Here is a 26,300-nt window from a genome sequence, read left to right as displayed (position 1 = left end):
ATCTTGGTCTGACTCTAGTTACCCAACAGGATTTCCTGAAGCAAGACTGAGCAGCAGGGCTGGGGGAGGGAGGGGGAGGAAATTGCACATATCTGCAGTTCCCTGAGTGAAGGTACTGGTGGCCCCATGTTGCAGTGAGAAAGAGAGAGATTGGAGTTGCTTGCGCTTTCTCCTGGCCTTTGGAGATCCAGGTAAGTAAGTGCTAGTCAACAACAAAGCCTTTGTGTGTTTCCGGGATTGTTTCTCTTCTGTCTTCCTTAATCTTCTGTCTTCCTAACAGCTTCCTCACCGCTGTTGTTTTTTCTGTGTGGGGGATCGAGAGCTTGAAAGATAGTAGCTGGGAAATCAACCTACTCCAATCTGGCACTGCCTATTGGGCACTGGGGACAAATTATGTAAAGAGCCTCCACCTTATTTCTTTCAGCTGCCCCTTACCTTATACTTACCTCTGTATCGCTGAAGCCAGGTTCAATGCTGATTACTGCATCTGTATCTCAGAAAGGTAGCTGCTGACAGATGTTGGATGACTTGCACCTGGAAGTGAATGGTATTTGGGGATTTGGTGTGAGTGTTGATAATACTCCATTAGAATGGGACTGATCACCTGAGCTGGCTTGGAAAGGAATTCTTTCCCTGTGGAAAAATTGGAAAACAAATTATTTGTCCATTGTTTCTGGGTTTTCTGCAATGTGGAAAATGTTCTTGTTTTAGGGGCCAGACCATTGTTTTTAAATTCACAATTTTTTCAGTTTTTGGTTTTGACAAATACCTGGGTTTTTTTTCCAGAAAAATCAGTTTAATCAAAAATCACTTTCTGCCCCCCCCCAAATGTTTTGATAGAAAACATTCTAGCATTTCCCTTGATTGCTGCACAGTGTAATATTAGTGTCAAGTAGTGGTGCAACTGTGTGGGTCCCAGGATATTCGAGACACAGGGTGCATGAGGTAGTGAAATCTTGAAAGATTACAGCCCCCACCTTGTCTCTCTGTTTAGTGTCAAGGTAACTATGGGTCTTCGAAAGCCATTACACAATGCTTAGTTAATGGGAGTCCTGTGTGTTCAGGGGTAGAAGCTTTGAGCCCTTTGATCACTTTTTTACCACTGCTGAAACTGTATTGCCACATGCTGGAGTGTTGTTGCTCTGAGAGGCAGAACCCGCAGCTCTGCATTATTTACAACACTGCAGTGGTTTATAAGGTGGTGGCTGGAAGACAAACACATTCCTGGGGCAAGGGGCGGGGGGGCCTGCAGCCCTGGTAGGGGTAGGATTCTTGTTACACAGCTGGAAAAATAAAGTATAAAATACACCAGAAAATTCTCCTGAAGGGATTTCACTGAAAACATCATCTTTACCAGCTTCTAACCTTCTGTGAGCCCCCTTCCCGTGATGGTGCTGGCAGCTATGTCTAGCACTCACGTTCTCCATTAACACTGTGTAGCATTGCAGTGCCTTAAACAGCCCCTCTTTTCCACCCTAGAGCTAGCTGCATTTTTGAGGTAGAAAAGGGGATTCCTGGGCAGTAGCCCTTCAACTATTTCTAGGCTGTCAGGCAGGATGCCATTCTCTAATACACTTAACATTTTGTAGAAATTCTACCTCCGCTCTAACTTTAAGGCTGATCTGACTCACGCAGTTGCTTGACAGCCAACACTTGGCTTCAGACACCCCTTGCAACCTTAACTATAGAATGACTGGCCTCGCTCTGCAACAGCGAGGTGAAACTGTTTCGGATCTTTCTGGCTGAGGTGCACTGATTCCATTGATTTTTTTGGACTGGCTAATCCAGCCCCCTATGCCATATCCACACTTAACCCTGGGGTAAATGACTGTATCAACACCACCATTCGTTCATTTTACACCTGCTTGGCCTTGGAGTAAATGATTGCACATGGGGCAGGGTAATGGAGAATCTGGTCCACTATTTAGAACCTTACCAAAGGGTGAGCTAAGGCATAGTGCATGCTGTTTCTGCCCTCCTGCGGCAACGCTTACACAGAACAAGGGCTCGAAACAATTTAGCAAGTGCTAGCTTCCTGAAGTGACAGATCTAGCTGAATCCCTGACCTGACCGGCCCAACCCTGTATGCTCTCTGAGAGGAAAGGGAAGAGGAAATCAACTTGTTCCTGTGAAGCTGACACAGGAGTAAAGGGATCTTTGGGGATGGTCTTCCAGCCGCAGTCACAGCGGGATTCTGAGCTGTCACAGCCTTCCCAGTGCAAGCCTTCCCTGCCTCAATTTCCCCTCTGTAAAATGGGGTTTACTGATATTGCAACAAAGTCTAGAGGACCCAGTTAGGGAACTGTGTGGAGAATGGTTTTGCAGCTCCTTTGCCTGCTTAAGTGCTTGGAGGGAGGAGACTGTCAGATCTACCTCCCCTTAACCCTAGGTATTAGACACCTTTCCTATAGTCCTCCTGAGCTAAGTCCCAGGGGGTAGGGCCCTGAGCTTAGAACCCAAGGCTCAGTCTATCACACGCAGCTCTGTGTTCACCCACACCTTGGAATAAGCCTTGATGCAAAGCAACAGCCTTCTCTCTTCCCTCTCTCGGTTTCTCTGACCTTATCCATCACACGTTGTATTTCTGCCTCTCATCATACTGCTCACAAATGTTTCTACTTGTCAGCGCTGCGGGAGGATGTGTGATTGTTTTCAGCAGCCCAGGAAGGGAGGGGAAGCTCTCTACCGTTTAAAAATATTGTAGACACATTTTCTCCCAGCAGTAATTTTCAACCGGGTCTTTGGGCTGGGCTGGACTCAGGCTTTCTGGCCTATAGGAAAACCAGCTTCCTAGAGATATTTGTGCATGATGCTTCTAGTCTCTTGCTCATGAGGAGGTTTGGATTTTTTTTCAAATTGGTAAATGTCAGTGATCGTAGATTTCATCACACAGGTGCAAACTGACCAAAAAAATCCCACTGATGATGATTGAAACTGACAGGCAAAGTAGCTTGATAACTTAGAGTTTGATTTAAGGCTCTTGACTTTTTGTATAATTTGACAGGTGATGTTGCCAGCGGGTGTTTTAATGGTTTATGAAGCTTTCGCTTGTTGAATGTCCGCACCTACTGGTGTAAAATAAATATTGCCTGACCCTCCCCCAACCACAATTTTCTGCAAAAATAAAAGAGAAAAATAGGGAGGAAATGCTTAAAACCAATCATTCTGCACAACCACAAAAACTTAAATTGATTAAAAAAAACCTTAAAAATTATCTGTTGAAATTATAAAAAAATGCAAATTGAGTTGTACCACTCACCTTGTGACTTTTGCCAGTTAGCAGCATCAAGCCTTGAGCTAAATACCTAGGGAACACATACTGAACTCCCAACCTCTTTGTAACCAACCAAGCCGCAGGCAGAGGGCTAGAGGCAGGGTCTCTGCCCCAAGAAGCGTAGGGAGCATCTAGTCACTGCAGGGGGGAGATTCGTGTTAGCTTAAATTGGGGGCCCAGATAATCTCTATCCAAGAACATTAAAGGAACTGGCACATGGAATTACAAGTCCAATAGCAAGGATTTTTAATGAATCTGTAAACACAGTGGTCATACCATATGACTTTGACTTTAAGAAAAGTGGGGGGGGGAGGAAGTGATTTTGGAAACTACAGTCCTGTTCCTTTGACCTCAATTGCAAGGTCTTGGAACAAATTTTGAAAGAGACAGTAGTTAAGGACATAGAGCTGAATGGTAATGGAGATAAAATACAATGTGGTTTTATAAAAGGTAGATCTTGCCAGACCAGTCTGATCTCCTTCTTTGAGAAGATAACTGACGTCTTAGACAAAGGAAATGCAGTAGATCTAATCTACCTAGATTTCAGTAAGGCATTTGATATAGTTCCACATGGGAAATTATTAGTTACATTGGAGAAGATGTGGATTAATGTGAGAATTGAAAGGTGGATAAGGAACTGGTTAAAAGGGAGACAACAATGGGTCATACTGACTAGTGGAGTTCCTCAGGGATTGGTTTTGGGACCAATCTTATGTAACATTTTTATTACTGCCTTTGGCACAAAAATGGAGAGTGTGCTAATAAAATTTGCGGATGACACAAAGTTGGGCGCTATTGCCAATACTGAGGAGGACCGGAATATCATACACAATGATCTGGACAAGCTTGTAAACTGGAGTAACGGAAATGGGATGATATTTAGTAGTGCAAAGTGCAAGGTCATGCATTTAGGGACTAAAAAGAAGAATTTTTGCTATAAGCTGGGGACATATCAGTTGGAAGTGACAGAGGAGGAGAAAGAACTGGGGGTATTGGTTGATCCCAGGAGGACTATGAGCCGTCAATGTGATGCGGCTGTGAAAAAGGCTAATGCAGCGCTAGGATGCACCAGGCGAGGTATTTCCAGTAGCGACAGGTACGTGTTAGTACCATTATACAAGGCACTGGTGAGACCGCATCTGGAATAGTGTGTGCAATTCTGGTCTCCCATGGTTAAGATGAATTCAAACTGGAACAGGTGCAGAGAAGGGCTCCTGAGATGATCCGAGGAATGGAAAACTGACCTTATGAGAGGAGACTCAAAGAGCTTGGCTTGTTTAGCCTAACCAAACGAAGGCTGAGGGGAGATGTGATTGCTCTCTCCAAATACATCAGAGGGAGAAATACCAGGGAGGGAGAGGAGTTATTTAAGTCAAGCGCCCATGTGGACACAAGAACAAATGGCTATAAACTGGTCATCAACAAGTTTAGTCTTGAAATTAGACTGTTTCTAGCCATCAGAGTGAAGTTCTGGAACAGCTTCCTAAGGGGAGTACTGGGAGCAAAAGCCTGATTGAGTTTGATAAGCTGATGGAAGGGATGGGATGGTGGGGCAGCCCATGATGGCATGTAGCTGATCTGCAACTGCTAGCAGCAAATATCTCCAATGGCCAGTGATGGGACACTAACTGGGGAGAGCTCCGAGTTACGACAGAGAATTCTTTCCCTGGTGTTTGGCTGGTGGGCCTTGCCCACAAGCTAAGGGTCCAACTGATCACCATATTTGGAGTTGGGAAGGAATTTTCTCCCAGGTCAAATTGGCAGAGACCCTGTTTTTTTTTGCCTTCCTCTGCAGCGTGGGGTGCTGGTCACTTGCAGGTTTAAACTAGTGTAAATGATGGATTCTCTGTAACTCTAAGTCTTTAAACCATGATTTGAGGACTTCAGTGACTCAGCCAGAGATTAGAGGGTCTATTTCAGGAGTGGGTGGGTGAGGTTCTGTGGCCTGCGATGGGAAGGAGGTCAGAGTAGAGAATCATGATGGTTCCTTCTGATATTAGAGTCTATGGGGGCAGTTAGGAAAGAGCAGAGGGGGGCAGAACTCCCTGTGAGTGGGGAAAGAGGGTCCCAGAGGTTCCTACCTGCTCCCAGCCTGTTCCAGCTCCTCTGGGTCTCAGCCCTTGCTCCCTGCGGCTGCTCCAACTTCTCTGGGTCCCACTGTTGCCTCTGCACCCCTCTCCCCAGGTGTGCCCAAGTTTAGAATATTTCCATTGCTGGTGTGCTCACCCTCTGCCCCAAGTGCTTCCATCGCCCCTGGGCAGCAGCAACCCTGCCTGGCCGGTGCCTCACTTGGGGAGAATCCTATTTCCTGTTGATCTCAGGCATTGAGGAGGTGCCCATCAATGGGCTGTCCTGGTGCTGCGGTGTTCGTGCAAATGGGGTGAGCCTGGGGGAGAACTGCCAGATGTAGTGGCATTGCCAGGCTGGGTCAGACCCATGGGCCAGCCGGTCCCATCTCCCAGCTCTGACCATGGCCAGCATCAGATACTTCAAGGGAAGGTGCAAAAAAACTCTGCTGTAGGCTGATGTGAAATAATCTGCCCCACCCTGGCTATCTCATTCTCATCCCTAATACAGAGCAGTTTGAGCCCTGAAGCCTGAGGGTTTCTCTCCCTTCCGGTTAGCATTAACTAGAGCCACTGGTTCTTCTGGTTACACACAGAAAAGGCCAAGCCCTCCTTGAACCTTGCTAAATTCTTGGCTGCAAAATGATGACAACCCTCTGGGGCGCAGAGCAGACCAACGGCAGGTGTATGGCCGCCGGCAGCATGTTGCAATAGCCCCGCACTGCTGGCAGGGAGGAAGCTGCAGGCTGTCATTTCCAAGCAGCAAAGGTTGGGGGTTCTGTCCTCACACAGAGATGCTGACGCATCCATCAGATTGATCAGAGTTATGATAGGATCCGTTAGAGCCGGCCGTGCGCTCGGTTCTGAAGAAAGCCAAGGTGCAAATGCAGTCCCTGAGCCAGGGAGCCTAGAGTGCAAATGGCACACTGGCAGTGCGGGCGACACCCAGGGCTGTACAGAGACACAGGGCCCAGGAAGCAGAGCCGGAAAACCAGATCTTCAGACTGCTGCTGTGTTTTATTTTCTAAATCTCTGTTGAATACAGTGGGAGGAAGGAGGAGGGTGGCCGGTGTGCAACCAGCGACCTTGCAGCTGGTGGGAGGAAAAAGGGCCCAGCCGACAGCTCTGAGCCTGGATTTGTGTATGCAATACAGGGCTCAGCAGGACCAGCTGACACAGCCCCAGGCCAGACCTGGAGCTTGGGCCCTGTCCTCGCCCCCCCCCCCCCAGCTGAGCTGAGAATGAGGAGATCACGGGCAATGGCTGATCTTTGAGGTGTTAGCAGCTAGAAACTGGACTGAGAGCCACCCACTGATTCCTGGTAGCCACTCAGCAGCTGTTCAGATGATGGCATGTTTCAGCTCTGGGCTGGATTGGAGCTGCCAGGCACAGCGGGGTCTTTTACATGAATTTCCTAGGTCTCTATGTTTGGAGGTTTCCTCATCAAGTTGCCGGCAATGGTGAGAAGGGGATGTCATAGCCTGAGTTACAATTGGGAACTGAAGGCAAGCTGCTCCTCTTGGCTCCTGTGCCCCTCCGTGCCCTGGCTCAGTGAGATGCCAGGATTAAACTCTAACAGGTGTGTTTTAACCCACCCAGCCTGAGAGAGATGCAGTGGCCAATGCTGGTGGGGTCCCTTGTGGTCCTGCTGGGTGTGTCCGGGGCACTAGACCCTGCCCTGGAGGAAGGCTGGCGAGGATGGAAGGCCTTCCATGCTAAGGAGTATCCTGAAGTAAGTACTCCATCTCCTTCACTTCCTGGGCGTGGGATTTCCACGCTCAGCTGCATTTGAACCAAACCGAGTGGCTAGAGCCCGAGCTTTCAGGATTTGGGGGTAAGGGAGAGGGAAGTGGCGAGCAAGGCCTTCTTGTAATCCAGCGCTTCCAGACTCAGCTGCCCGAGAGCGAGCAACACCTACCAGGCCCGGCGAAGAGTTCCTGGAGAGTCGGGGTGGCTTGGCTGGGAGGTTGTAGAATCGGGATGTCAGTTGCCCCTGTAAGGGAGCTCTTGCTTCCTTCCTGGGTTGTAATGGGGGATGGAGCGAACCTCAATGGCTGTAGGGGTTTGGCTTCTCCTCCTACCCTCTTGGAAGCCTCGTGGCTCCCCCAGCTTGTGTGGGGTTTCAGTTGCTTAGGAGGGGTCCAGCCTCTTAGGCTGGATTTTGGCACATCTGCTCCCAGCTGGAAATAGTGAGATTCAGGGACTAATGGAGCTGGGAAAAGAAGGGGTAGTCTCAGGGGGTGCCTTACTTAGTCAGGCGTGGGAGAGGAGGGGAACATGTGCTCTCCCCCCAGACTTCTGCCCCTGCAAGCAGCTGTGGTGCATGGAGAACAACGTTTGCTTACAGGACATGGGGGCCGCGGCCAAGCATAACCAAGCTGTTGCTCCGTCCCCTGGCAGGAGGCGGAAGCTTTCCGCAGGGCGGTCTGGGAGAAGAACCTGCAGCGGATCGAGCGCCACAACCTGGAGGAGTCTCTGGGGAAGCACAGCTACCGCCTGGAAATGAACCACTTCGGGGACCTGGTAACCTGCCCGCCAGCGCAGATCCTGGAACTTTAGGGTGACCCGACAGCAAATGTGAAAAATTGGGATGGGGTCGGGGGATAATAGGAGCCTATATAAGAGAAAGATCCAAAAATTGGGACCCTCCCTATAAAATTGGGACATATGGACACCCCATGGCACTTAGTTGTGGGGTGAGGCACCGTCGGACCAAACCCGAAGCCGCCTCCTTCATTTCTCCCCCTGCCTCACATGACCCCCCACTTCTCGCTGGGCCCGGCAGATCCAAGCCTTCCTCCTTCCCAGGATGCCCACCCGTGACTCCGCTCCCCTCGTCCCATCCCCCTCCATACCCATTGCTGTGGTGCAAGAGCCTCCTCCTATGCAGCTCTCCCTGCCCGCCCCATGGGCCTGCCTCCCCCTCTCTCAGCAGCATCAGCTGTCTGCTCCATCTGTACCCAAGGGGGTTGGGTGCCAGGGGCAGGGCTGAGAACGCAGCTCCTCTGTTGGCCGGGAGTTCCCTGTTGCGTGGTCTCCAGATTTAAAATTTTCCTTCCCCTCCAGACGGATGAGGAGTTTAACCAGCTTCTGAACGGTTTCCTAGCTGAGCAGCGCGGCGGGAAGGGGCCTCTCTTCCAGGAATCGGCTGCTCGGGAGACTCCCAAGGAGGTGGACTGGCGCGCAAAGGGCTACGTTACACCCGTGAAAAACCAGGTGGGTGCCGGAGCAGAGAGCTCCCTGCTCGGGGCCTAGCTCCTCAGCCAGCCATGGAAACCTCCTGGCCCCAGAGCCTGGGACAAGGCAACCCGCAGGCGGGCCTGGCTGCCCATCAGAACAGCGTCACTGCCTGTGGTTTCCTGGGCTGATGGATGGAGGCACCGGGCGCCCTTTGCTGCCCCTCTGGAATGTGTGCTCAGCCCGGGCTCCTAGAGGACAGCCTGGCAGGTGGGGTGGCAGTAGCTAACCTGCGTGGAAGTGGTAGGCCCGTGGCCTATCCTGGTTTTCATGAAGCTCCATGGAATGGCCCTTTGCCCCCCTGGAGCCCTGCCTCTGCTTCCCCCAAGTGCCTTTGCCTGGAGCTTGAGTCTGATCCAGACTTGCAGGAGTTGGGTTCAGTTGTTTCACGTCGGCCACATGCCCCGCCGGGTTGGGATGGGAGCTGGGACCGCTAAAAGCAGGTGGTGGTGGGAATCTCTTCCCCTGTCTGTCTAACAGCAACCGCCAGAAGGAACAAGTCCCAGAAGTGAGGGTCCCCATTGCACATCCCAAACCCCCAGTTCTGCAACAGGATGGATGGGCAGCCAGAGCACCCCAGCAGCTCTTTGCTAGTGATGCTGCTGCTCCAGTTCCCCGGCCTTGCGTTGAGGCTCAGACTCCCTCTCCTGCTGCTTTCCAGCAAGCAGGAGCTTGTAAGGCCCTGACGATTATCTAAGATGATGGCCTGCATCACATAGCCCAGAGAACGTCCAGCTGGGATTCTTGCACTGAGCCCAGCAGCTCCCAGTTGAACTAGAACAGTGGTTCTCAACATGCAGCCCCATCAGCACTCAGCTGCATGGGATCCTCAGGGCCATACGAGTAAACAGGTTGAGAACGTCTGAGCTAGAACCTACACTCCACCTACCCGCCTTGCTTTCTGCAGGGCCAGTGCGGGTCATGCTGGGCTTTCAGTGCCACAGGAGCCCTGGAGGGCTTGGTCTTCAAGAAGACGGGCAAACTGGTGTCGCTGAGCGAGCAGAACCTCATGGACTGCTCGAGGAGTCTGGGGAACAACGGGTGCCACGGGGGCTACATGACTCGGGCCTTCCAGTACGTACGGGACAACAAGGGCATCAACTCGGAGCTCAACTACCCCTACTTGGAGAGGGTAACGTAGGCGAGCATGGCCTTTGGGGGCAGGTGGCGGCTTCTCCAGGGAGTGCTGCCCGAGCTCCCATTCCATCTCCTTTCTCTGCAGGACGAATTCAGTTGCCATTACAACCCCCAGGACAACGCTGCCAACTGCACCTCTCTCATGCAGATCCAGCCGGGCAACGAGACAGCTCTGGAGCAGGCTGTGGCCACTGTCGGCCCGGTCTCCATTGCCGTGGATGCCAGGACTTTCCACTTCCGCTTCTACAAGTCAGGTATCAAGTGTCCTAGAGCATCTCTGGCCAGAAGAGATCACTGGGATAATCTAGCCCAGTAGGTTCCAACCTTTCTTCCATTTGCGGACCCCTAAACTTTTGAATGGAGGGGCGGACCCCTTTGGAAATTGTAGGTATAGTCGGCAGACTCCCAGGGGTCCACTGACCACAGGTTGGAAGCTACCGATCTCGTCTGATGTCCTGCATAATGCAGGCCTTAGGACTTGCCTGAATTAATTGCTAGAGACAGCAGATCTTTTAGGAAACCTTGATTTAAAAATTGCCCACAAGGGAGAATCCACCGTGAGGCTTGATAACATTGTTCCAGTAGTTAATTACCTTTGCTGTGAAAAGTCTGCCCTTATTTCCAGTCTGAATTTGTTTAGCTTCAACTTCCAGCCATTAGATCACATTCGACCTTTTGTCTGCTAGACTAAAGAGCCCATTCTCAAATATTTATGCCCCATGGAGGTACTTAGAGACTGATAAGTCACTCCTTAGCCTTCATTTGAACCTAAATAGATTGAACTCCTCAAGTCAATCACTATGGGGCATGTTTTCTGAGCGATGTTGTTATATCAACCTTAAACCCCCCCCCACCCCCTGTTTATTCAGCAGTACCTCGAGGTACTGCTTCTCAGGGAGGTGGAGCACCTACCCTGACGGGAGAAACTCTCCCACTGACATAGGGAGCATCTTCGCTAAGCGCTACGGTGGCACAGCTGGAGACGAGTCCAGATTCTTTTATCGTCGTGATGGCTCTGCTCTGAGCCCTCTCCAATTTATCGACGTCCTTCTGTGCAGACCAGAACAGGGCACGGGGATTCCAGCACTTCGGCTTGGAAAGAGCTGTCCGGGCTCCCATCTGGAATTACCGGGTCTGTCACAGCTCACCTCCCCTGGAGGCACTTTATTACCCTGTTCCACAGCGGAGCCTGCTCCTGGGGCCTGCTATCTTACAGCCAGCAGGGACAAAGGACAGCTCTGTGCTGCTCTAGGGGCTTCAATCCAATGCCCTGGGGGAGCTTTTCCTTCCGATCCACTGGGACCTCCCCGCAGGGTCTGCTTCTGCTCCGAGAGGGAGAGACCCCTGACAGCTCATCTCACTCCGGCTTTGCTCTCCCCAGGTGTCTTCGCTGACAGCGAGTGCAGCCACACCGTGAACCATGGGATGCTGGTTGTGGGCTATGGCATATCCCAGGAGAATGGGACGAGCACTGCCTACTGGCTCCTAAAGAACAGGTGAGGGGGAGTAGCCAGGCGAGAGACTCGCCCCAAGCACACTCATGTCTGTCGCTGCATCCAAAGCTGCCTCCGACCCATGCCCACTGTGAAAATGCACCCCCCCCACACTTCCTCCCCAGTCCCCAACAGTATCTGTACACACATCAAAACATCCCCTCCCCGCCCCCAAGATGTGCCACTCCCCTCAGAATGCATGTGCACACACACGTAAACTCCCCCCCGCAGACACTCTATGCCAACTCAATCCTACCCCCCAGCATGCAGGTGCACACATGGGAACTTGCAACCCTGCTCCCGAACCACATGCATTCCCATGGCCTCGGGATGGGCACTCATGCACCCTCCACCCCAGAGATCTGTCTCGCTCTGGGCCTGTCTTCGGATTTTTGCTGTCTCAAAATGAAAGATCTAAGCAGGAGCCAGGCATACATGGAGGAGCCATCCAGCCCTGCCTCAGTGCCACGTGGCTACTTTCCCCACCCTCTCCCTGGCGGCTCCTAAAATGAGAAAGCCAAGCTTGCTTGCTGACGGAGTAGTATTCTGGAGAAACGGCTCCACTGAGGCTGCTAGGGTTACTCCATTTGTGATCTAAGACAGAGAGGATGAGCCAGTGGACAGCACCCCACTGCAGCGTTTGGTCTCTTCAGTGGATGGTCTGGAGAACCTGGGATCAGCCAATGTACAGCTGGGTTAGGCAGATGCTCAAAGCATCCTTGAAGCTGGCACAGAGGTTTTCAAACTTTTTTTTCTGGCGAAAATTGTTTATGCTCGTGACCCAACGGAGCTGGGGATGACGGTTCAGGATGTAGGAGCGGGCTCTGGGTTTGGGTGTGGCCAGGGATGATAGGTTTGGGGTGCAGGAGGGGTGCTCGAGTTGGGGGGGCTCAGGGCTGGGGGTCGGAGTGCAGGAGGGGATCGGGGCTCTGGGTGCCGGCTCTGGGGTGGAGCTGGGGATGAGGGGTTTGGGGTGAGGCTTAGGGCTGGGGCAGGGGGTTTACCTCAGGTGGCTCCCGGGCAGCGGCACAGCAGGGTGCAAAGGCAGGCTTCTCGGACGATGGGAGCGTGGAACCAGCACTCGGGCAGTGCACGGAGCCCTGTGGGACCCCCAGCCTGGGAGCCAGACCTGCTGCTGACTGCTTCCAGGGTGCAGCGCGTTGTCAGAACAGGTAGTGACTAGCCTGCCTTAGCTGGGCAGCACCGCCAACGGGACTTTTAACGGCCCGGTCGGTGGTGCTGACCGGAGCCGCCGTGACCCAGTGCCTTCCATTCCGCAACCCAGTACTGGGTCGCCACCCGCAGTTTGAAAACCACTGCTCTAGCATATTGGGACAACTTTTTCTTTCTCATTACAATGTTCAAACGTCCTTCAGCTCCCACAGAGATTTTCTCACGCTCTCTTCACTTTATCTTCCCGCAGCTGGTCTGAGCTATGGGGCGAAAAAGGTTACATCCGGCTGGCGAAAGGAGCCGACAATCACTGTGGTGTGGCCAATCAAGCAAGCTATCCCATCTTGTAACCCGAACTGGGTTTTCCTCCTGCCCTGGGCCTGCATGGCAGAAGGCCTCACATACTGCATGGGGTTGTTTTTTTTCTTCCCACAGTCTAAATGACTTGATCTTCGTCTTCAGCAGGGAGATTCTTTTTGCTCCCAGCAGTGATTTCTGGGCTGTTTCTTAGCTGCGATTTACATAGCTTTAGAAGCGATTAAAAGTTGTGCAGCAAATTGCTCTTGCAAGCCCAGGTAAGTCATGTTCTGGTCACGCCACAGCATTGCTGAACGAGGCTTCGTGTACTGTCCAGCGGAGTCATAAAATAAAGAATGTTTTCCTCTCAGTGTGAAAACCAGTCTCCTTGTGGGTTTGAAAGATGATTAAAGATGCTTCTCCACAGGAGCTTTCTATGCACCTTACATGTTCCCTTAGCCGTTCAATCCCATTTTCCTCTTTAGCTAAAGCCCAAAAGCCCGTGGAGACCATGCCAAACTGGCTGCCAACAAAACCACAAAGAACATGACAGGAAAGTGTAGAAGTTCCTGTAACCTGAGTCTGTATTATCTAAGGTTTCAGAGTAGCAGCCGTGTTAGTCTGTATTCACAAAAAGAAAAGGAGTACTGGTGGCACCTTAGAGACTAACAAATTTATTTGAGCATAAGCTTTCGTGAGCTACAGCTCACTTCACTAAATGCATCTGATGAAGTGAGCTGTAGCTCACGAAAGCTTATGCTCAAATAAATTTGTTAGTCTCTAAGGTGCCACCAGTACTCCTTTTCTTTGTATTATCTAAGCACTGGCTATGTGCAGGCACTGTCCAGGACCGCAGAACTTACTGTCCTGAAGAGATGTATTTACATAACAGCCAAACAGGAACAACAAGGCAAAAAGCAATATAAATAGCTCCCATTACATTTGCTCTTCAGGCCCTCTTTATTCAGATATGATGATGCCAGGGAGAAGGAAATTGATTAGAACCCCCTCAAATTCTCTATATAATTTTTCATTTATTTTTATGGGGAATTTTGTGTTGTTTCATTTTCTCCAGCCGGAGGAGGGTCAGGTCCTGGCCCCAGTGGAGTAGGAAGCTGGGGGTGGAGAAGGGGGTTTGCAATGCAAGCCCACCCTATGCTCTTTGGCCCTGTGTGCCAGCTTGCAACGCTACTCACTTCAATTTGGGCCAGCCATCTCCCACCATCATGACAGAGGGGTAGCCGGGCCAAACCCAAGTGCCGCTGCCACCCCATGCACTAGGTCCCCGGCCTCAACCTCACAGGCTGTAGCTGCCATTGCAGGGGAGTTTTGGTTTTATTTTACACCTTGTTTTTCATTTTATTTGGTATTTGCAAAAAAAACCCACGCAGCTATCAAAATGACCATTACCCAACAATGGTAGTTTGAGTAAGCAAAAGGGGAGTACTTCCCAGTGTTTAGAACTGGGAAGCATGAGAAAAGAGCACTATTGGGGCTGGTCACGTCCCATTTCTGTGCCTCAGTTTCCCCATCTGTAAAGGGTTAAGAAGCTAGGACAACCTTGCTGGCCCCTGAGCAAAATGACCAATGAGGAGACAAGATACCTTCAAAGCTGGAGGGGGGGGGAGAAACAAAGGTTCTCTCTGTCTGTGTGATGCTTTTGCCGGGGACAGAACAGGAATGGAGTCTTAGAACTTAGTAAGTAATCTAGTTAGATATGTGTTAGATTCCGTTTTCTTTAAATGGCTGAGAAAATAAGTTGTGCTGAATGGAATGTAGATTCCTGTTTTTGTGTCTTCTTGTAACTTAATGTTTTGCCTAGAGGGATTCTCTATGTTTTGAATCTAATTACCCTGTAAGGTACCTACCATCCTGATTTTACAGAGGTGATTCTTTTACTTTTTCTTTTCTTTTAAGAACCTGATTGTTCTTGAGATCCAAGGGTTTGGGTTTGTGTTCACCTATGCAAATTGGTGATTTTTATCAAGCCTTCCACAGGAAAGGGGTGTAGGGTTTGGGGAGGATTTGGGGGGGGGGAAGACGTTTCTAAGCGGGCTCTTTCCCGATTATATATCTGTTAAACGTTTGGTGGTGGCAGTAATAAAGCACAAGGGCAAAAGGTAAAATAGTTTGTACCTTCGGGAAGTTTTAATCTAAGCTGGTAAAAATAAGTTTAGGGGGTTTTTCATGGAGGTCCTCACATCTGTACCCTAGAGTTCAGAGTGGGGAAGGAACCTGGACACCATCCATGGTAGGTGGATGATAATACCAACCAAATAGCCTCCTACCATGGCAGGGTTTCTGTTTGTAAAGCCCTTTGAGCCCCCACCGTGAGGTCTCATGTGCTTGGATCCCTTTCCCATCACTCCCGCCCTTCTAGGCTGTATTCCTTGCTTGTTACCGAGGCAGCAGGTGTGTGTGAGGACTAAAGCTCTCAGCTGAAAGCTAGAGTCTGGGAGGGAGGCTCCCAGGGGAGGCCCATGCCAGAGAAGCCAGCAAGCGTGTGTGTGTGTGTGTGTGTGTGTGTGTGTGTGTGTGTGTGTGTGTGTGTGTGTGTGTGTGTGTGTGTGTGTGTGTGTGTGTGTGTGTCCAGAATTCTGCTCAATGAGCCTTGTTACTGCTGTAGCTATTCTAGCCTATTCTCAGGACGCTGCGCCGAAGCTGCCCTGGGCCTTGGAAGCCTCGTTTGACAATTTGCTTTGCAGCACACAACACTCAACCCAGCTGGTGTCCTTCATGCTAAGCCTCCTGAGATTTATGAGAGAATTAGCAGCTCCTTCAGCTTTATTTGCCCCTCGCTCTATGAAATCGCAAGCTGTACTTATGGTATAAATCAAGCATTTCACAGCCAGCTTCAGGAACAGTTAGACTGATTTCTCCGCTCACAGGCACTAGAGCTGGCTCTCCGCAGCACCTCTATCAAAGAGCAGCCAGTCCTGCGTTTTTAGGAGGGGCCTGGCCTGCTTAAGGTCGTTGCATGAGCATATGAGCCAGACCCAATGGAGGCTGACCTGAAAGAGATGGAGGGGTGGGGTGACCAGACGTCCCGATTTTATAGGGACAGTCCCGATATTCGGGGCATTTTCTTATATGGGCACCTATTACCCCCCACACTCTGTCCCGATTTTTATACTTGCTGTCTGGTCATCCTACGGAGGGAAGAGGAGATTTTTTATTTTATGGTATGGGGCTGGGGTCGCTAATTTAGTGCTGGTCTATTTGACAGCCCTGGAGAATGAAATCCTCTCTTTATAAAACATGGGCAGCGAGCAGCAGTGCAAGCTTCTCCTATGGGGTGCGGGCAACATACTGACCGGTAGGGGGTGAAAAGGATGCATTCAATCCAGTGTTGTTGTAGCCGTATTGGTCCCAGGATATTAGAAAGACAAGGTGGGGGAGGTAACATCTATTATTGGATGTCTGTTTGTCCAGTAGAAGATATTATCTCACCCATTCAATCCTCAACTACTCTGCAGGCCCCTTGCCACATTGCTACTGCTCCAGAAGGATACCGTGGCAATGGTGATGCACATGCCATTCCTATGAGAAAAGGAGGACTTGTAGCCCCTTAGAGACTAACAAATTTATTTGAGCATAAGCTTTTGTGAGCAACAGCTCACTTCATCGGATGCATTCAGTAGTAGCATTCCTAGATTAAGGTCACCATTGATCACCTCGTCACTGCCCCGTGCCACAGTTGGGTTGCTCTGTGAACCCGCTCCCGGCAGCACCAGCAGAGAAAGCCATCCCTGCTGTGCAAATGGTGCCACAGCTCTACAGTGGCACAAACATCTGCGAAGAGAAGCTGCCGCAGTGTCACTGCCGGACGCCTGGCAAACGTCGTCCCCAGGAGCCCTTCACGGTGCCGCTAAGCAGGCGGCACCCCCACCGTGCTGCTCCTTCCAATGTGCTGCTACAAAAGGCCACTGCTGCTGCAGAACTGCACCTGCACGCCCCTGTGCAAACACCCCCGTGCAAAGCCACCCACCTGCCCCACTTTGCAAACAGTGCGCTGGGCCTCCATTGTGCAAACACCACCACTCTTGGGCAAGCGCCCTCGTGCACGCACTGGGCCATTGCCTTTGTGCAAGTGAAGTGCCCTCGTGCACGCACTATCCCCCACACCACGCTAGCTCATGGCAAGGTGGGGGCCCTGTCTCCCCCCTTGCTGCCCTGAGGGCTCTAGGGAGTAAAATGGGAATGTCCCCAAAGGGTTAATCTACCAGCCAGGTACCTCTGCCCACATCCAAGATGGCCGCCTGGGGATGCTCCTCACGTGGGCCGGCTCGGCCTCGTTCTGAATTGACCCCTCCGGCTCGCCATACGGAGGCTTCTCTTCCAAGATGGCGGCGCCCAGCGGAGCAGGCGCCAGCTGGCTCTGGGCCGGGCTAGTCCCCGTTCTCCTCCTGTTCGCCGCGGCCGAAGAGGGGCCCAGCACGGCCGAGTTCGACGTGCGGCCCGGCGGGATGGTCCATTCCTTCTCCCGGAGCCTGGTGAGGGCGCAGTATCCCCCTCCCGGATTGGCTGAGCCGCACGTCGCTCAAACGTCCCGCCACTTTGATTGGCTGAGAGCCAGGGCGGGAGGGGTGATGACGTGGCACTGGGAAACAGGGCGGGTCTCCATGTGGCCGGGGCCGGGCCAGGCGTTGCGGGTTGGGCGGGGCAGTCCTGAGCCGGGGGGAGGGGCATCGGGCCTGTAGCCCCGCCCCCACGGTGCAGTCTGGAGCCCCTCCCCGAGTTACTGGCGGGGGAGGGTCGCTCCATGGGCCCCTCCCCAGTGGGTTTTTGGGGGTGGGGCCCTAGTCACCTGTATCCCTTTCAATAGGAAGAGGTAACCCCCCATCCCCCCCCCAAGGCCTGTCCTGTGGCCCCCCCAGGTTTTTCAGGACAGAGGATTCCTATGAGTTGCCCCCCGCCCGCCGCGTGTCCCCAGGAGGGCGCTGCGGTGTCTGTGACTGGACCCCTGCCAGCCCCCAATGACCCACGAGAGTCCTGCATCTGGGCCCTGCAGAGACCGGCCCCCGGTCGCCAGGCTGCCCTGGAGGCTGTCTGAGGGAAGGACCGCGCCAATCAAGTGCGGCCTCCAGGCTAAGGGTTCCCAGGGGTCAGGTTTTCGACTGGAACGCCCGGTCGAGAAAGGACCCTGGCGCACAGGCGCCAACTTTCCTTGGCGCCGGTGGGCGCTTGCGCCCCCACTGCTCCGCCCCCTCCCTGTCGGACCCCTCCCCAAATCCCCACCCCGGCCCCGCCTCTTCCCTGAGCACACCACGTTCCTCCTCCTCCCCCCTCCCTCCCAGCGCTTGCCGCGCAAAACAGCTGTTTCACGGCGCAAGCGCTGGGAGGGAGGGGGAGAAGCAGGATGCGGCAGTGTGGTCAGGGGAGGAGGAAGAGGCAGAGATGAGCTGGGGCAGGGAGCTGCTGGTGGGTGCAGAGCACCCACCAATTTTTCCCCGTGGGTGCTTCAGCCGGTTGGTGGTGCAGCAGGGGCCCGGGGCTAAGGCAGGCTTCCTACCTGCCCTGGCTCTGCGTTGCTCCCAGAAGCAGTCACCAGGTCCCTGCATCCCCTAGGTACTGGGGCACGCAGAGAGGCTCCTCATGCTGCCCCAGGGCCGGCTCCGCAGCTCCCACTGGCCAGGAACTACGACCAATGGGAGCAGCAGGGGGTGGCGCCTGTGGGCATGAAGGCACCTGGGGTGGTTGCCCATGCACCTAGAGGTGACAAGGACCTGGTGGCCACTTCCTCGGAGCTGCAGTAAGTGCCGCTGGGACACCACACCCCAACCCCCTGGCCAAGCCAGGAGCCCCCTCCTGCACCCCAAACCCCTCATCGTTGTCCCCACCCCCAGCCAGAACCTTCACCACCCTGCATCCCAACCCCCTGGCCCAGCCTGCACCCCAAATGCCTCATTCTTAGCCTAGAGCTCACACCCCCTCCCACACTCCAAACCCCTCGGCCCCAGCATGGAGCCCCCTCCTGCACCCCAAACCCCTCATCCCTGGCCCCACGCAAGAGCCTTTATCCCTAGCCGGAGCCCTCACCCTCTTCCCACCCCATAAATGCCCGCCCACCGTAGTGAAGTGAGTGAGGGTTGGGAAGAGTGAGCAATGGAGGGAGGGGGGGATGGAATGAGCGGGGGGGGGCCAGAGCCTCAGAGAAGGAGTAGGGTGGGTTTGTTCAGTTTTGTGTGATTAGAAAGTTGGCAACCCTACTCCAGGCAGCTTGCAGCAAGGTCCCTGCTTGGGTACGAACCCAAATAAACTTGATCCTGTGCATATAGGAAACAAGATATTTAGCCACGTTCTGGGGGAATTGTGAGTACTTCACCACTTCCTCATGCTTGGAGAGAAAATTTAAGGGCTTTTAGCAAATCAGAACCTAAATTCCCCCTAGTTTTTTCCAGGTTCATATGTTCTGTGCAATGCAAGCAAATTGCTTTATGCTCAACAAATAGCTAGTAACATAGCATATCCTGCTTTAGAAGATACTTACTGACTTTTCTCTGCTGTTTTCAAGGGGGATTACACCTGCACATTTACATACGCTTCTCAGGGAGGGACTAATGAGGTGAGTTATTTGAGCACGTCGCTTAAGAAACACAGGTGCAGAGGCTCCAAAAACGTAGAATAAGAAACCTCTCAAAGAGGTCTGTATGTAGAATGATTGTAGCTAATTACCTTTGTTCACCATTTTTCTGGGTCTCTGGAGAACATTAGTGTATTTAGATTCCTAGATCTTGCAGTGTAAGAATAAGGAACAATTGCATCTCTTTCTGTGCATAGAAATGATCTTATAAAGACCTCTGTTTCTATCATAGCAACAAAGTGTTTAATCGTCTTGAGATCCCCCCTGCAAAAATAATTAATGACTTAAATTAATAAGTGTTAGGTCTTTTCCATTGCCTTCTGATTGTTGTGTCTTTAGGATTCGTGTATTCAATCTTTTCTCCACCAACCATCAGGGCTAGAAATTTGCTTTTTTTTTAAAAAAAGCCAAGAGTCTCTTGTATCCCCTGACTCAAGGAGCTGGGGCTTTAACAAATCAAACAATATCATGAGAGTTGGAAACACTGCATGTCTGCAAAAGAGAATCACCTGTCTCAACCTCACCTGTGGATGAAGTCTGTGTGTGCTACAATAAGGCCTGTGTTTAGCAAGTCCTGGATAACTGTAAAGCGTTATTGCTTTGTGGTTTAGTTTTGCTTTTGTGTGGGAGGAACAGTTGGTGTCTCTCTAGAAGAGCGTGGCATTTTCGACCCCTTACTGGTGCTGGGAAAATCTGTGTGCAAACAACCAGCAGGATTTCTGTTCTTAAAGGTGCTTGAAGACTTTATTATTACTTGTATTGCAATAGTACATAGGAGGCCCAGGCGTGGATCATGGCCCTATTGTGCTAGGGGCTGTACAAACACAGAACAAAATGACTTTAGATTCTTGTGGCAGTTTCTTCTAGAGAAGGGTCAGCCCCTGACCCTCTTCCTGTAGCATGAATGGGATTATGGGTTTTCTAAGGTGGGGCATGGGGGGGCTGCTGCTGCTCCACTCTTTTATTGGTACTGGCAAGAAGTGGAGCTAGAGGAAAGGGGTCCCCTGTGATCCACCCACTAGAGTGAGTATTAAAAAGAGCCACAGGTAGTTAAGTTGCAAATGGTGTTTAATTGTGTGTGTGTGGTTTTAACAAAACACCCTTTGTCAATGCAAAATTTGTAATGAACGAGGTGCAGGGGCTCAAGTGATTTTTTTACTTTCATAACTGATGAGCCAATCCCAGAGGTGCCAGGGCTCTGAACTGCCAAGCCTAGAAGCCCCTGGACTCAAGCAAGCCCTGGCACAAATTAGGCACTACCCTTCGTTTGAGAATCGTATTTTGCCCTTCTCAAGCTTTCCCTCCTCATGCAATAAAGCCACAATATGAAGAATGTGACTTTAAGTTTCCAGTCTTGGTCTTTCTCATGAGATCTCTCCCCAGGAGTGTCAGTTGTATCTGGGGAGGCTCATGATGTGCGTAGCTAGCATCATTGCATTGGGCATGACTGTAGATGCTACCAAGATATACCGTTCAGACCTTTTCTCTCCACAGCAATGGCAGATGAGCATTGGAGTCAGTGAAGATGACAAGCTCTTTTCCTGTTCAGTGTGGAGGTGTGTTGAGTCATTTAAGAATATGCCCTGTTCTCTGTACCTGATCCTTTGAATCCCCTCTGCTCTCAGTATTCAGTTCTCCAGAGAGCCTCTCTGTTTGGTAGACTCTGCCCCACTTTGCACTCTCCTGCAGAGGTCTGAGGCTTTTGGGTCGTTTGGGAATATTTTTGGATCTGTTAGGGGTCAGTTTTAACTCCAAATTGCTGCCTCTTTCCTTCGTTCGGTAGTGTGTCCTTCCTCATGCTGCAGCTGGGATCTTCTACGCTGGGGCCTGGTCTCCACTAAAAAGCTAGGTTGACCCAGCTACATCGCTCAGGGGTGTGAAAAATCTTAGCTATGCTGACCTAACCCTCAGTGCAGACAGCGCTAGGCCGACGGAAGAATTCTTTTGTCGACCTAGCTCTCGGAGGAGTGGGTTACCTTTGCCAGTAGGAGAACCCCTTCCATCGGCATAGGTCGTGTCTACGCTGAAGCGCTCAAGTGTAGACAAGCCCTCAGACTTAGTTGGCAGCCAGGATTCTGGATGTAGATAAACCATCACACACTTTCATGCTAGGTGGTCTTTCCCCTTCACAGTCCCTCCCTAGTCCCTGGAGAGCAATGTCCCAATTAAATGAATACAGTGATAACTGGTTTGCAGAATCACCAGACTTGGAGTCCCTGGTCACAGATTAGCCTAGCTGGATTCAGGCTAGACCCTTGTGCACATTATTAGGGGGCTTTTGCCCCCAGAGGAATCTTCAGGCTTCCGGCAGTCTCCTTAGCCTGGCAGCAGTTTGTAAACCCTGCTGTCTCCCAGCCTTTCCTCACTAGGCGGAAGTACAGGAGAAAGGTGAGGTACGTTCCTGAAGGAACAGTACACCCTGTGATCACTACGCGTGCTCTCCCTGCACCTCTGTCTTGTCTTGGGCCGGGCCAATTCACAACAGGGACGTCCAGCCCCCAGCAGAGACCTGCTTCCTTTCAGAGCATTTCTTCCGACCCCTGTTGGCCAGTAAGAGAGATACATTTCATCTCCTCCCTTGGCTGAGCACAATGTCTGTAATGCTTCCACCCACTAGCTGGGGAAGCCAGGGGACAAAATTCAGATCCCGATTTCCCTGAGTGGCCGTGATGTTTTAATTGCTGGGACGGTAGCACGCTCCTGTTCTGTGCCTTCTGGATAACCTTTTCCCTCTTTCAAAGTCAAAGATTTTGCTCTTCCTTTTCAGGCCTCAGGGAAAGTCTTATCTCTTCTTTACCCAGTTTAAAGCTGAAGTGAAAGGAGCAAAGATAGAGTATGGCATGGCTTATGTAAGTCCCACCTGATTACTTTGAATGGGCATATGGGAGACGGGCTATAAATCGGAATGATCAGACAGCTGTACTATTAAATGCGTACAATGAAATCATTGCTCAGTTGTGCACTGAATTAAATCCTGGTTCTGGTCAGAAACGTGGCTACAAAGGGACCCTCGTGCAGCATAGAGTACCTGCTCCCTGAAAGTTTTTGACTAGCTGCTGGCTTTAAGGACACCAGGTGCTACTCTTGTCAGTAGTTTAGAAGCAATGCTGCTATGGGATGCTTGGCGGGGGGGGGGGGGGGCAGCAGAAAAGAGGAGAGTTTTGGCCCAATCCATCCAACATTCATTGTGCAGTGGGTAAAGCATCTGTTGGACCCGTTAAAAGATACAAAAGGTTTCTAGAGAACCACAGAAATGAGAGAGAAAAGACTTTTTACTTCTGTGTTTCACAGCTTCTTCTATACTGCAACCCCATGTTCCAACAGAAACCTTTTCTCCTCCTCCCCCACATTTTATGTAACCATTTAAAAAAGGAAGGCTGCATATAACCCCTGTTTTATGACCCCCATGGTCCAGTCCATTCCTCACACCGTACTCCTGGTCAGTGCAGAATTGTCCCCTGCCCACTATTCTGCAATGCTTTGCCCTATTCAGTTCTAAATGTCTCAAATGATGAGCCTTCCCAGCACCTCCCCAGGGAAATAAACTCAATAGGAACTAGGACAAATTCCCAGAGATTGGCCTTTAAATTTCCTTTGCTGATTTAATCCCTTGACCCTGGCTGTTACAAGCTACAGGAGCCAAAGCAATCTTTGGCAGTGAAGCCAGTTGATTATTTTGTTTAACATGGAAGCTCTCTGGATTAGTTCCTATGGTAAAAATTATTTGTTCCCGTTTCAGTCCCAAGCTGCAACGGGTGGACAGAGCGACATCCCCTTAAAGGCGGAGGAATTTAAAATCACCGAAACCACAGGTATGTAGCTATCTAAAGAGCAGAGTGTCAGAGGGACTTGTGAGGGCGATTAGGTCACTTATCCAACATGAGAGATCTCTGTATATTCTGGGGAAAAGGGCATTCTGTTGCAAATGGGCCACAGAAGTATGGAAAAACTACATACACTACCTAGGTGATGGTTAAGATATATTTTAATCTACTGCTGGAGTTTGGCAGTCCAATAGGAGACTGATAGGAAAAGGCACCTGTGCCCTGGATGATTCCGAATCACAGGTGGTGTATTAATGGTAACAATGGATCCTGAGCTCTTTGGGGTAGGAACTGTCTTTTTGGTGCTTGGCTGTACAGCACGTAACAAAATGGGGCCCTGATCCCTTCCTGGATCCCATAGGTGTTACCACGCTATGTAAGTGCAGGGGGGACAATGACTTTATTAATAAGCCTCTAATGCAGGGGTTCTCAGGACAAGTTTTTTGGTGGCCTCAGTGTGTGGCCACCAACTCTTCCTGGTGGCTGCTCTCACACTTTCCCCTAAAATACTTAATTAGCTTTAGGAAAAAACAAATAAATATGCCCATAGACACATCCAAATCATTGTAATTTATTTATTTATTGCTAGCTAGTAAGTCTGTTGTGAAAAGTGATATTAACAAGCATACAAGTATTGCTTTTCACAGCAGACTTACTTAAGCCCTGGATGGAAGGGTCGGGGGAGGTAGTGGGGGCCAGGGGCAGTGGGGGAGCCCGAAGCCCTGTGGCCAGAGCCTGCTGCCTCTCTGTCCCGCCACCCCAGAGCTGAAGCCTAAAATTCTGAACCCCATCACCCCTGAGAAGGTGGGGAACTCTCCAACTGCCTGGTCCTCCAGCATTATGCCCCAGATGTCTCCACAGGGGGAGCAGGGCCTAACCCCTGCTGGTGGCCCCAGCAACCAACACCAAGGTGGTTCATCTTGGAGCAACAGGGAGGGGTCTCTACTTCCCCACCCTCCAACAACAGTCCAGGAGGCTGTGGCTGCAAGAAAAGTCCTTGGTGGCCGCATGCGCCCACAGTGGCTGCATTTCAGAAACGCTGCAAATGCACTCCATGTTGTAGAAGGTGATCAGTGCCGTTCAGTTCTTGATTTGCCCTCTCGATCTCTTGGAAGGAAGCGGGGGTTTTAATAGTTGATGCTTCATCGTCCATTTACTCCCTGTTGTGTGTTTTCTCTCATTCCAGTGGCTCACAAAGAAGGCAAGTTCCGTTCCGAACTGTCCAAACTAGTGATTGTAGCGAAAACGCCCCATGACGAGTTGTGATCCGGGGACCTAGGGAAGGGGCTTGTGTCTCAGCTGGACAAGCTTGGTGGATAAAGGGGACTTGTTCTTAATTACTGGTTGTCTAGGGTGTTCTTTCCTGTTTCCCACATTGAAGTATATCAGGGTCTGCTCTGAACTGGACTTGGAGGTGTTAAGTGAGACACCCTCTGTCTTGTGTCAGAGTAACCATGTGCCTGAGGTGGTAGAAGCCTTTGCAGCTGGAGACTTCTTCTGAGATTCTTGATCTGTAGCCAGCCATTCTGTTGCCTGCTTTCTGCTTCAGTGATCAGCTGAATAGGGTAAAACTCTCCTCTAGCTGTGTCTCCTTATCTTCCTTGCTAAGCAGAGCAATGCAGAAAGATAAGGAGCAGGGTTTGCTAAAGGAAAGTAGTTAACTCTCTCGTCTCTGGAGAGGGAATAAGATTTCTGCCGAGAAGCGTGACAGGAAGAACAGATTCAATGGGGGGGGGGGGTACAGAACCGGCCAAACCCATTCACTTTACTATCTGGTGGGTGATCACCAAAGAACAGCATTTGGTGAGCTGAGGAGGAAAAACTCTGCTCTGTTGCCCAGATCAGAATTTGGTACCTTGCCATAAGAAAAGCAAAGCGGTGGGGTTCACACAGGCCTCGTTTATTCCGATAGAACACAGAAATCCATCCAATGAGGCATCCATTATTCAATACAATTCTGCGACTATTTTCGTATATACTGAAGTGATTTTCTTATTTAGACTAATAACTGTGAAGGAATCCAGAATTCCCTTCATAGGTATATAAAAAATAAAATAAAGTAAAGCATCATGTCTCCAAGTTCACTTAGATTGGTCACTCTTGCTGTTCCAGTTTCTTACTGTGTCTGTGATTGGAAGCCCAGAGCGTGGAATAGCCTTTGCTCATCAGTTTGACATCCAGTCAGGAGACACCTGCAACTCCTCATACTGGGTCTCCTTGGTTGGGAGGTTGACATGTCACAAGACAAAGGCCACACTGAAGGTCAGGGAGATAACCCACGATCTGTGCCTGAGAAACCTAGAATGCAAAGGGTCAATTACAACATTGAATCTATCCTCCTGTGAGAAGCTGTATCAGACATATCATCTATTGTAGGCCCCAGCCATGGTGCAAAGACAACACTAGCTCTATGAGTTTGTCCCATTCTCCCAGTAGCTGTCACTTGTCTCTTGGACAGTAGTTAAGGACATTCTGTAGAGTCCATGTGTTCTTTGGAAGTCGGTTGCTCCCTTGTATTGTGGTTTTTAGAAGCCTACCTGATTTCTGGAAATGCTGAGAACTCATAGCTCACATAAAGACAGAGAAGGGAAGATGGGGTGGGGGGGTGGTCAATGGGGGAAAAAAAGGAAGTTCCAGGCAAGGCCCATGTCTGAGGGATCCTCCTTGAATAGCTGCAATAGAGACGCGTTCCTGGTGAGTTTGGAGGTATGCCACATCATGCACAGTCATATCAGTGACTCATGATTGAGGACTCTTGCTGAGTCCAGAGAACTTTTCACCACAGAGACATTCCACTTAAATGATGCTGAGAACAGAGCAGTAAAGCATTTTTCTGTCTGTGCTCCAGCCCTTTGCTACTGCATCAATCAGACCGGTTCCACTTCAGTTTCTCTCTGCACATCTGCCAATATGCCAGCTACCTATCGACAGACTGTTCCAGGCCTGGGCCTCTCGTCAGCACAGACTGACAGGTGTAGGATGGTAAAGTAATAGGGATTAAACCTCTGCTTGCAAACTTTTATAACTGAGAGCCCCAGAGCTGAAGAGCTGCTGTACACAGCATGCCACTGGGCTCTTATATTCATGCACCTGTAGCCACTCCTTTCCCCTGCATCCCCAGCTGCTTTGCACAATTACATTAGCTGCAATAGTTCAGAATAAGCCAAATTAAACACAGGAGGCTGGGGCTTTGCAATTTTAAAAGCCTGAAATTTA

At 50.8% G+C, this 26,300-nt stretch overlaps 2 protein-coding genes and 1 long non-coding RNA gene across 4 annotated transcripts in view; 2 read left to right on the top strand and 1 right to left on the bottom strand.

Moving 5' to 3' along the window:
- Positions 1-17,044, bottom strand: part of LOC122457444 — a 36,370-nt gene extending 19,326 nt beyond the window's left edge. The window contains exons 1-2 of one of the 2 annotated variants that reach the window (XR_006276962.1): positions 16,912-17,044; positions 447-633 (exon numbers count right to left, since the gene is read on the bottom strand). This is a non-coding gene — a long non-coding RNA (uncharacterized LOC122457444). Of the gene's footprint in view, positions 1-446; positions 634-5,355; positions 5,535-16,911 lie in introns of those variants that run through there. The other variant, XR_006276963.1, reaches the window with a different exon arrangement.
- LOC119848472 (procathepsin L-like) lies at positions 35-13,056 on the top strand. The gene is made up of 8 exons (XM_038384380.2): positions 35-191; positions 6,940-7,072; positions 7,741-7,863; positions 8,407-8,556; positions 9,485-9,709; positions 9,800-9,968; positions 11,096-11,210; positions 12,631-13,056. The coding sequence occupies exons 2-8, from the start codon at positions 6,950-6,952 to the stop codon at positions 12,728-12,730; spliced, it is 1,005 nt and encodes a 334-aa protein (XP_038240308.1). The 5' UTR covers positions 35-191; positions 6,940-6,949; the 3' UTR covers positions 12,731-13,056.
- MYDGF (myeloid derived growth factor) lies at positions 16,984-25,151 on the top strand. The gene is made up of 6 exons (XM_038384385.2): positions 16,984-17,170; positions 19,192-19,242; positions 20,755-20,816; positions 22,028-22,109; positions 23,000-23,072; positions 24,271-25,151. The coding sequence occupies exons 1-6, from the start codon at positions 17,021-17,023 to the stop codon at positions 24,348-24,350; spliced, it is 498 nt and encodes a 165-aa protein (XP_038240313.1). The 5' UTR covers positions 16,984-17,020; the 3' UTR covers positions 24,351-25,151.
- The last annotated feature ends 1,149 nt before the right edge of the window (positions 25,152-26,300 follow it).

Source organism: Dermochelys coriacea, chromosome 25 (genome assembly GCF_009764565.3).
Source record: "Dermochelys coriacea isolate rDerCor1 chromosome 25, rDerCor1.pri.v4, whole genome shotgun sequence".
NCBI lineage: Eukaryota > Metazoa > Chordata > Testudines > Dermochelyidae > Dermochelys > Dermochelys coriacea.
Note: the sequence above shows the minus strand (reverse complement) of the source record. Positions and strands in the feature narration are given on the sequence as shown.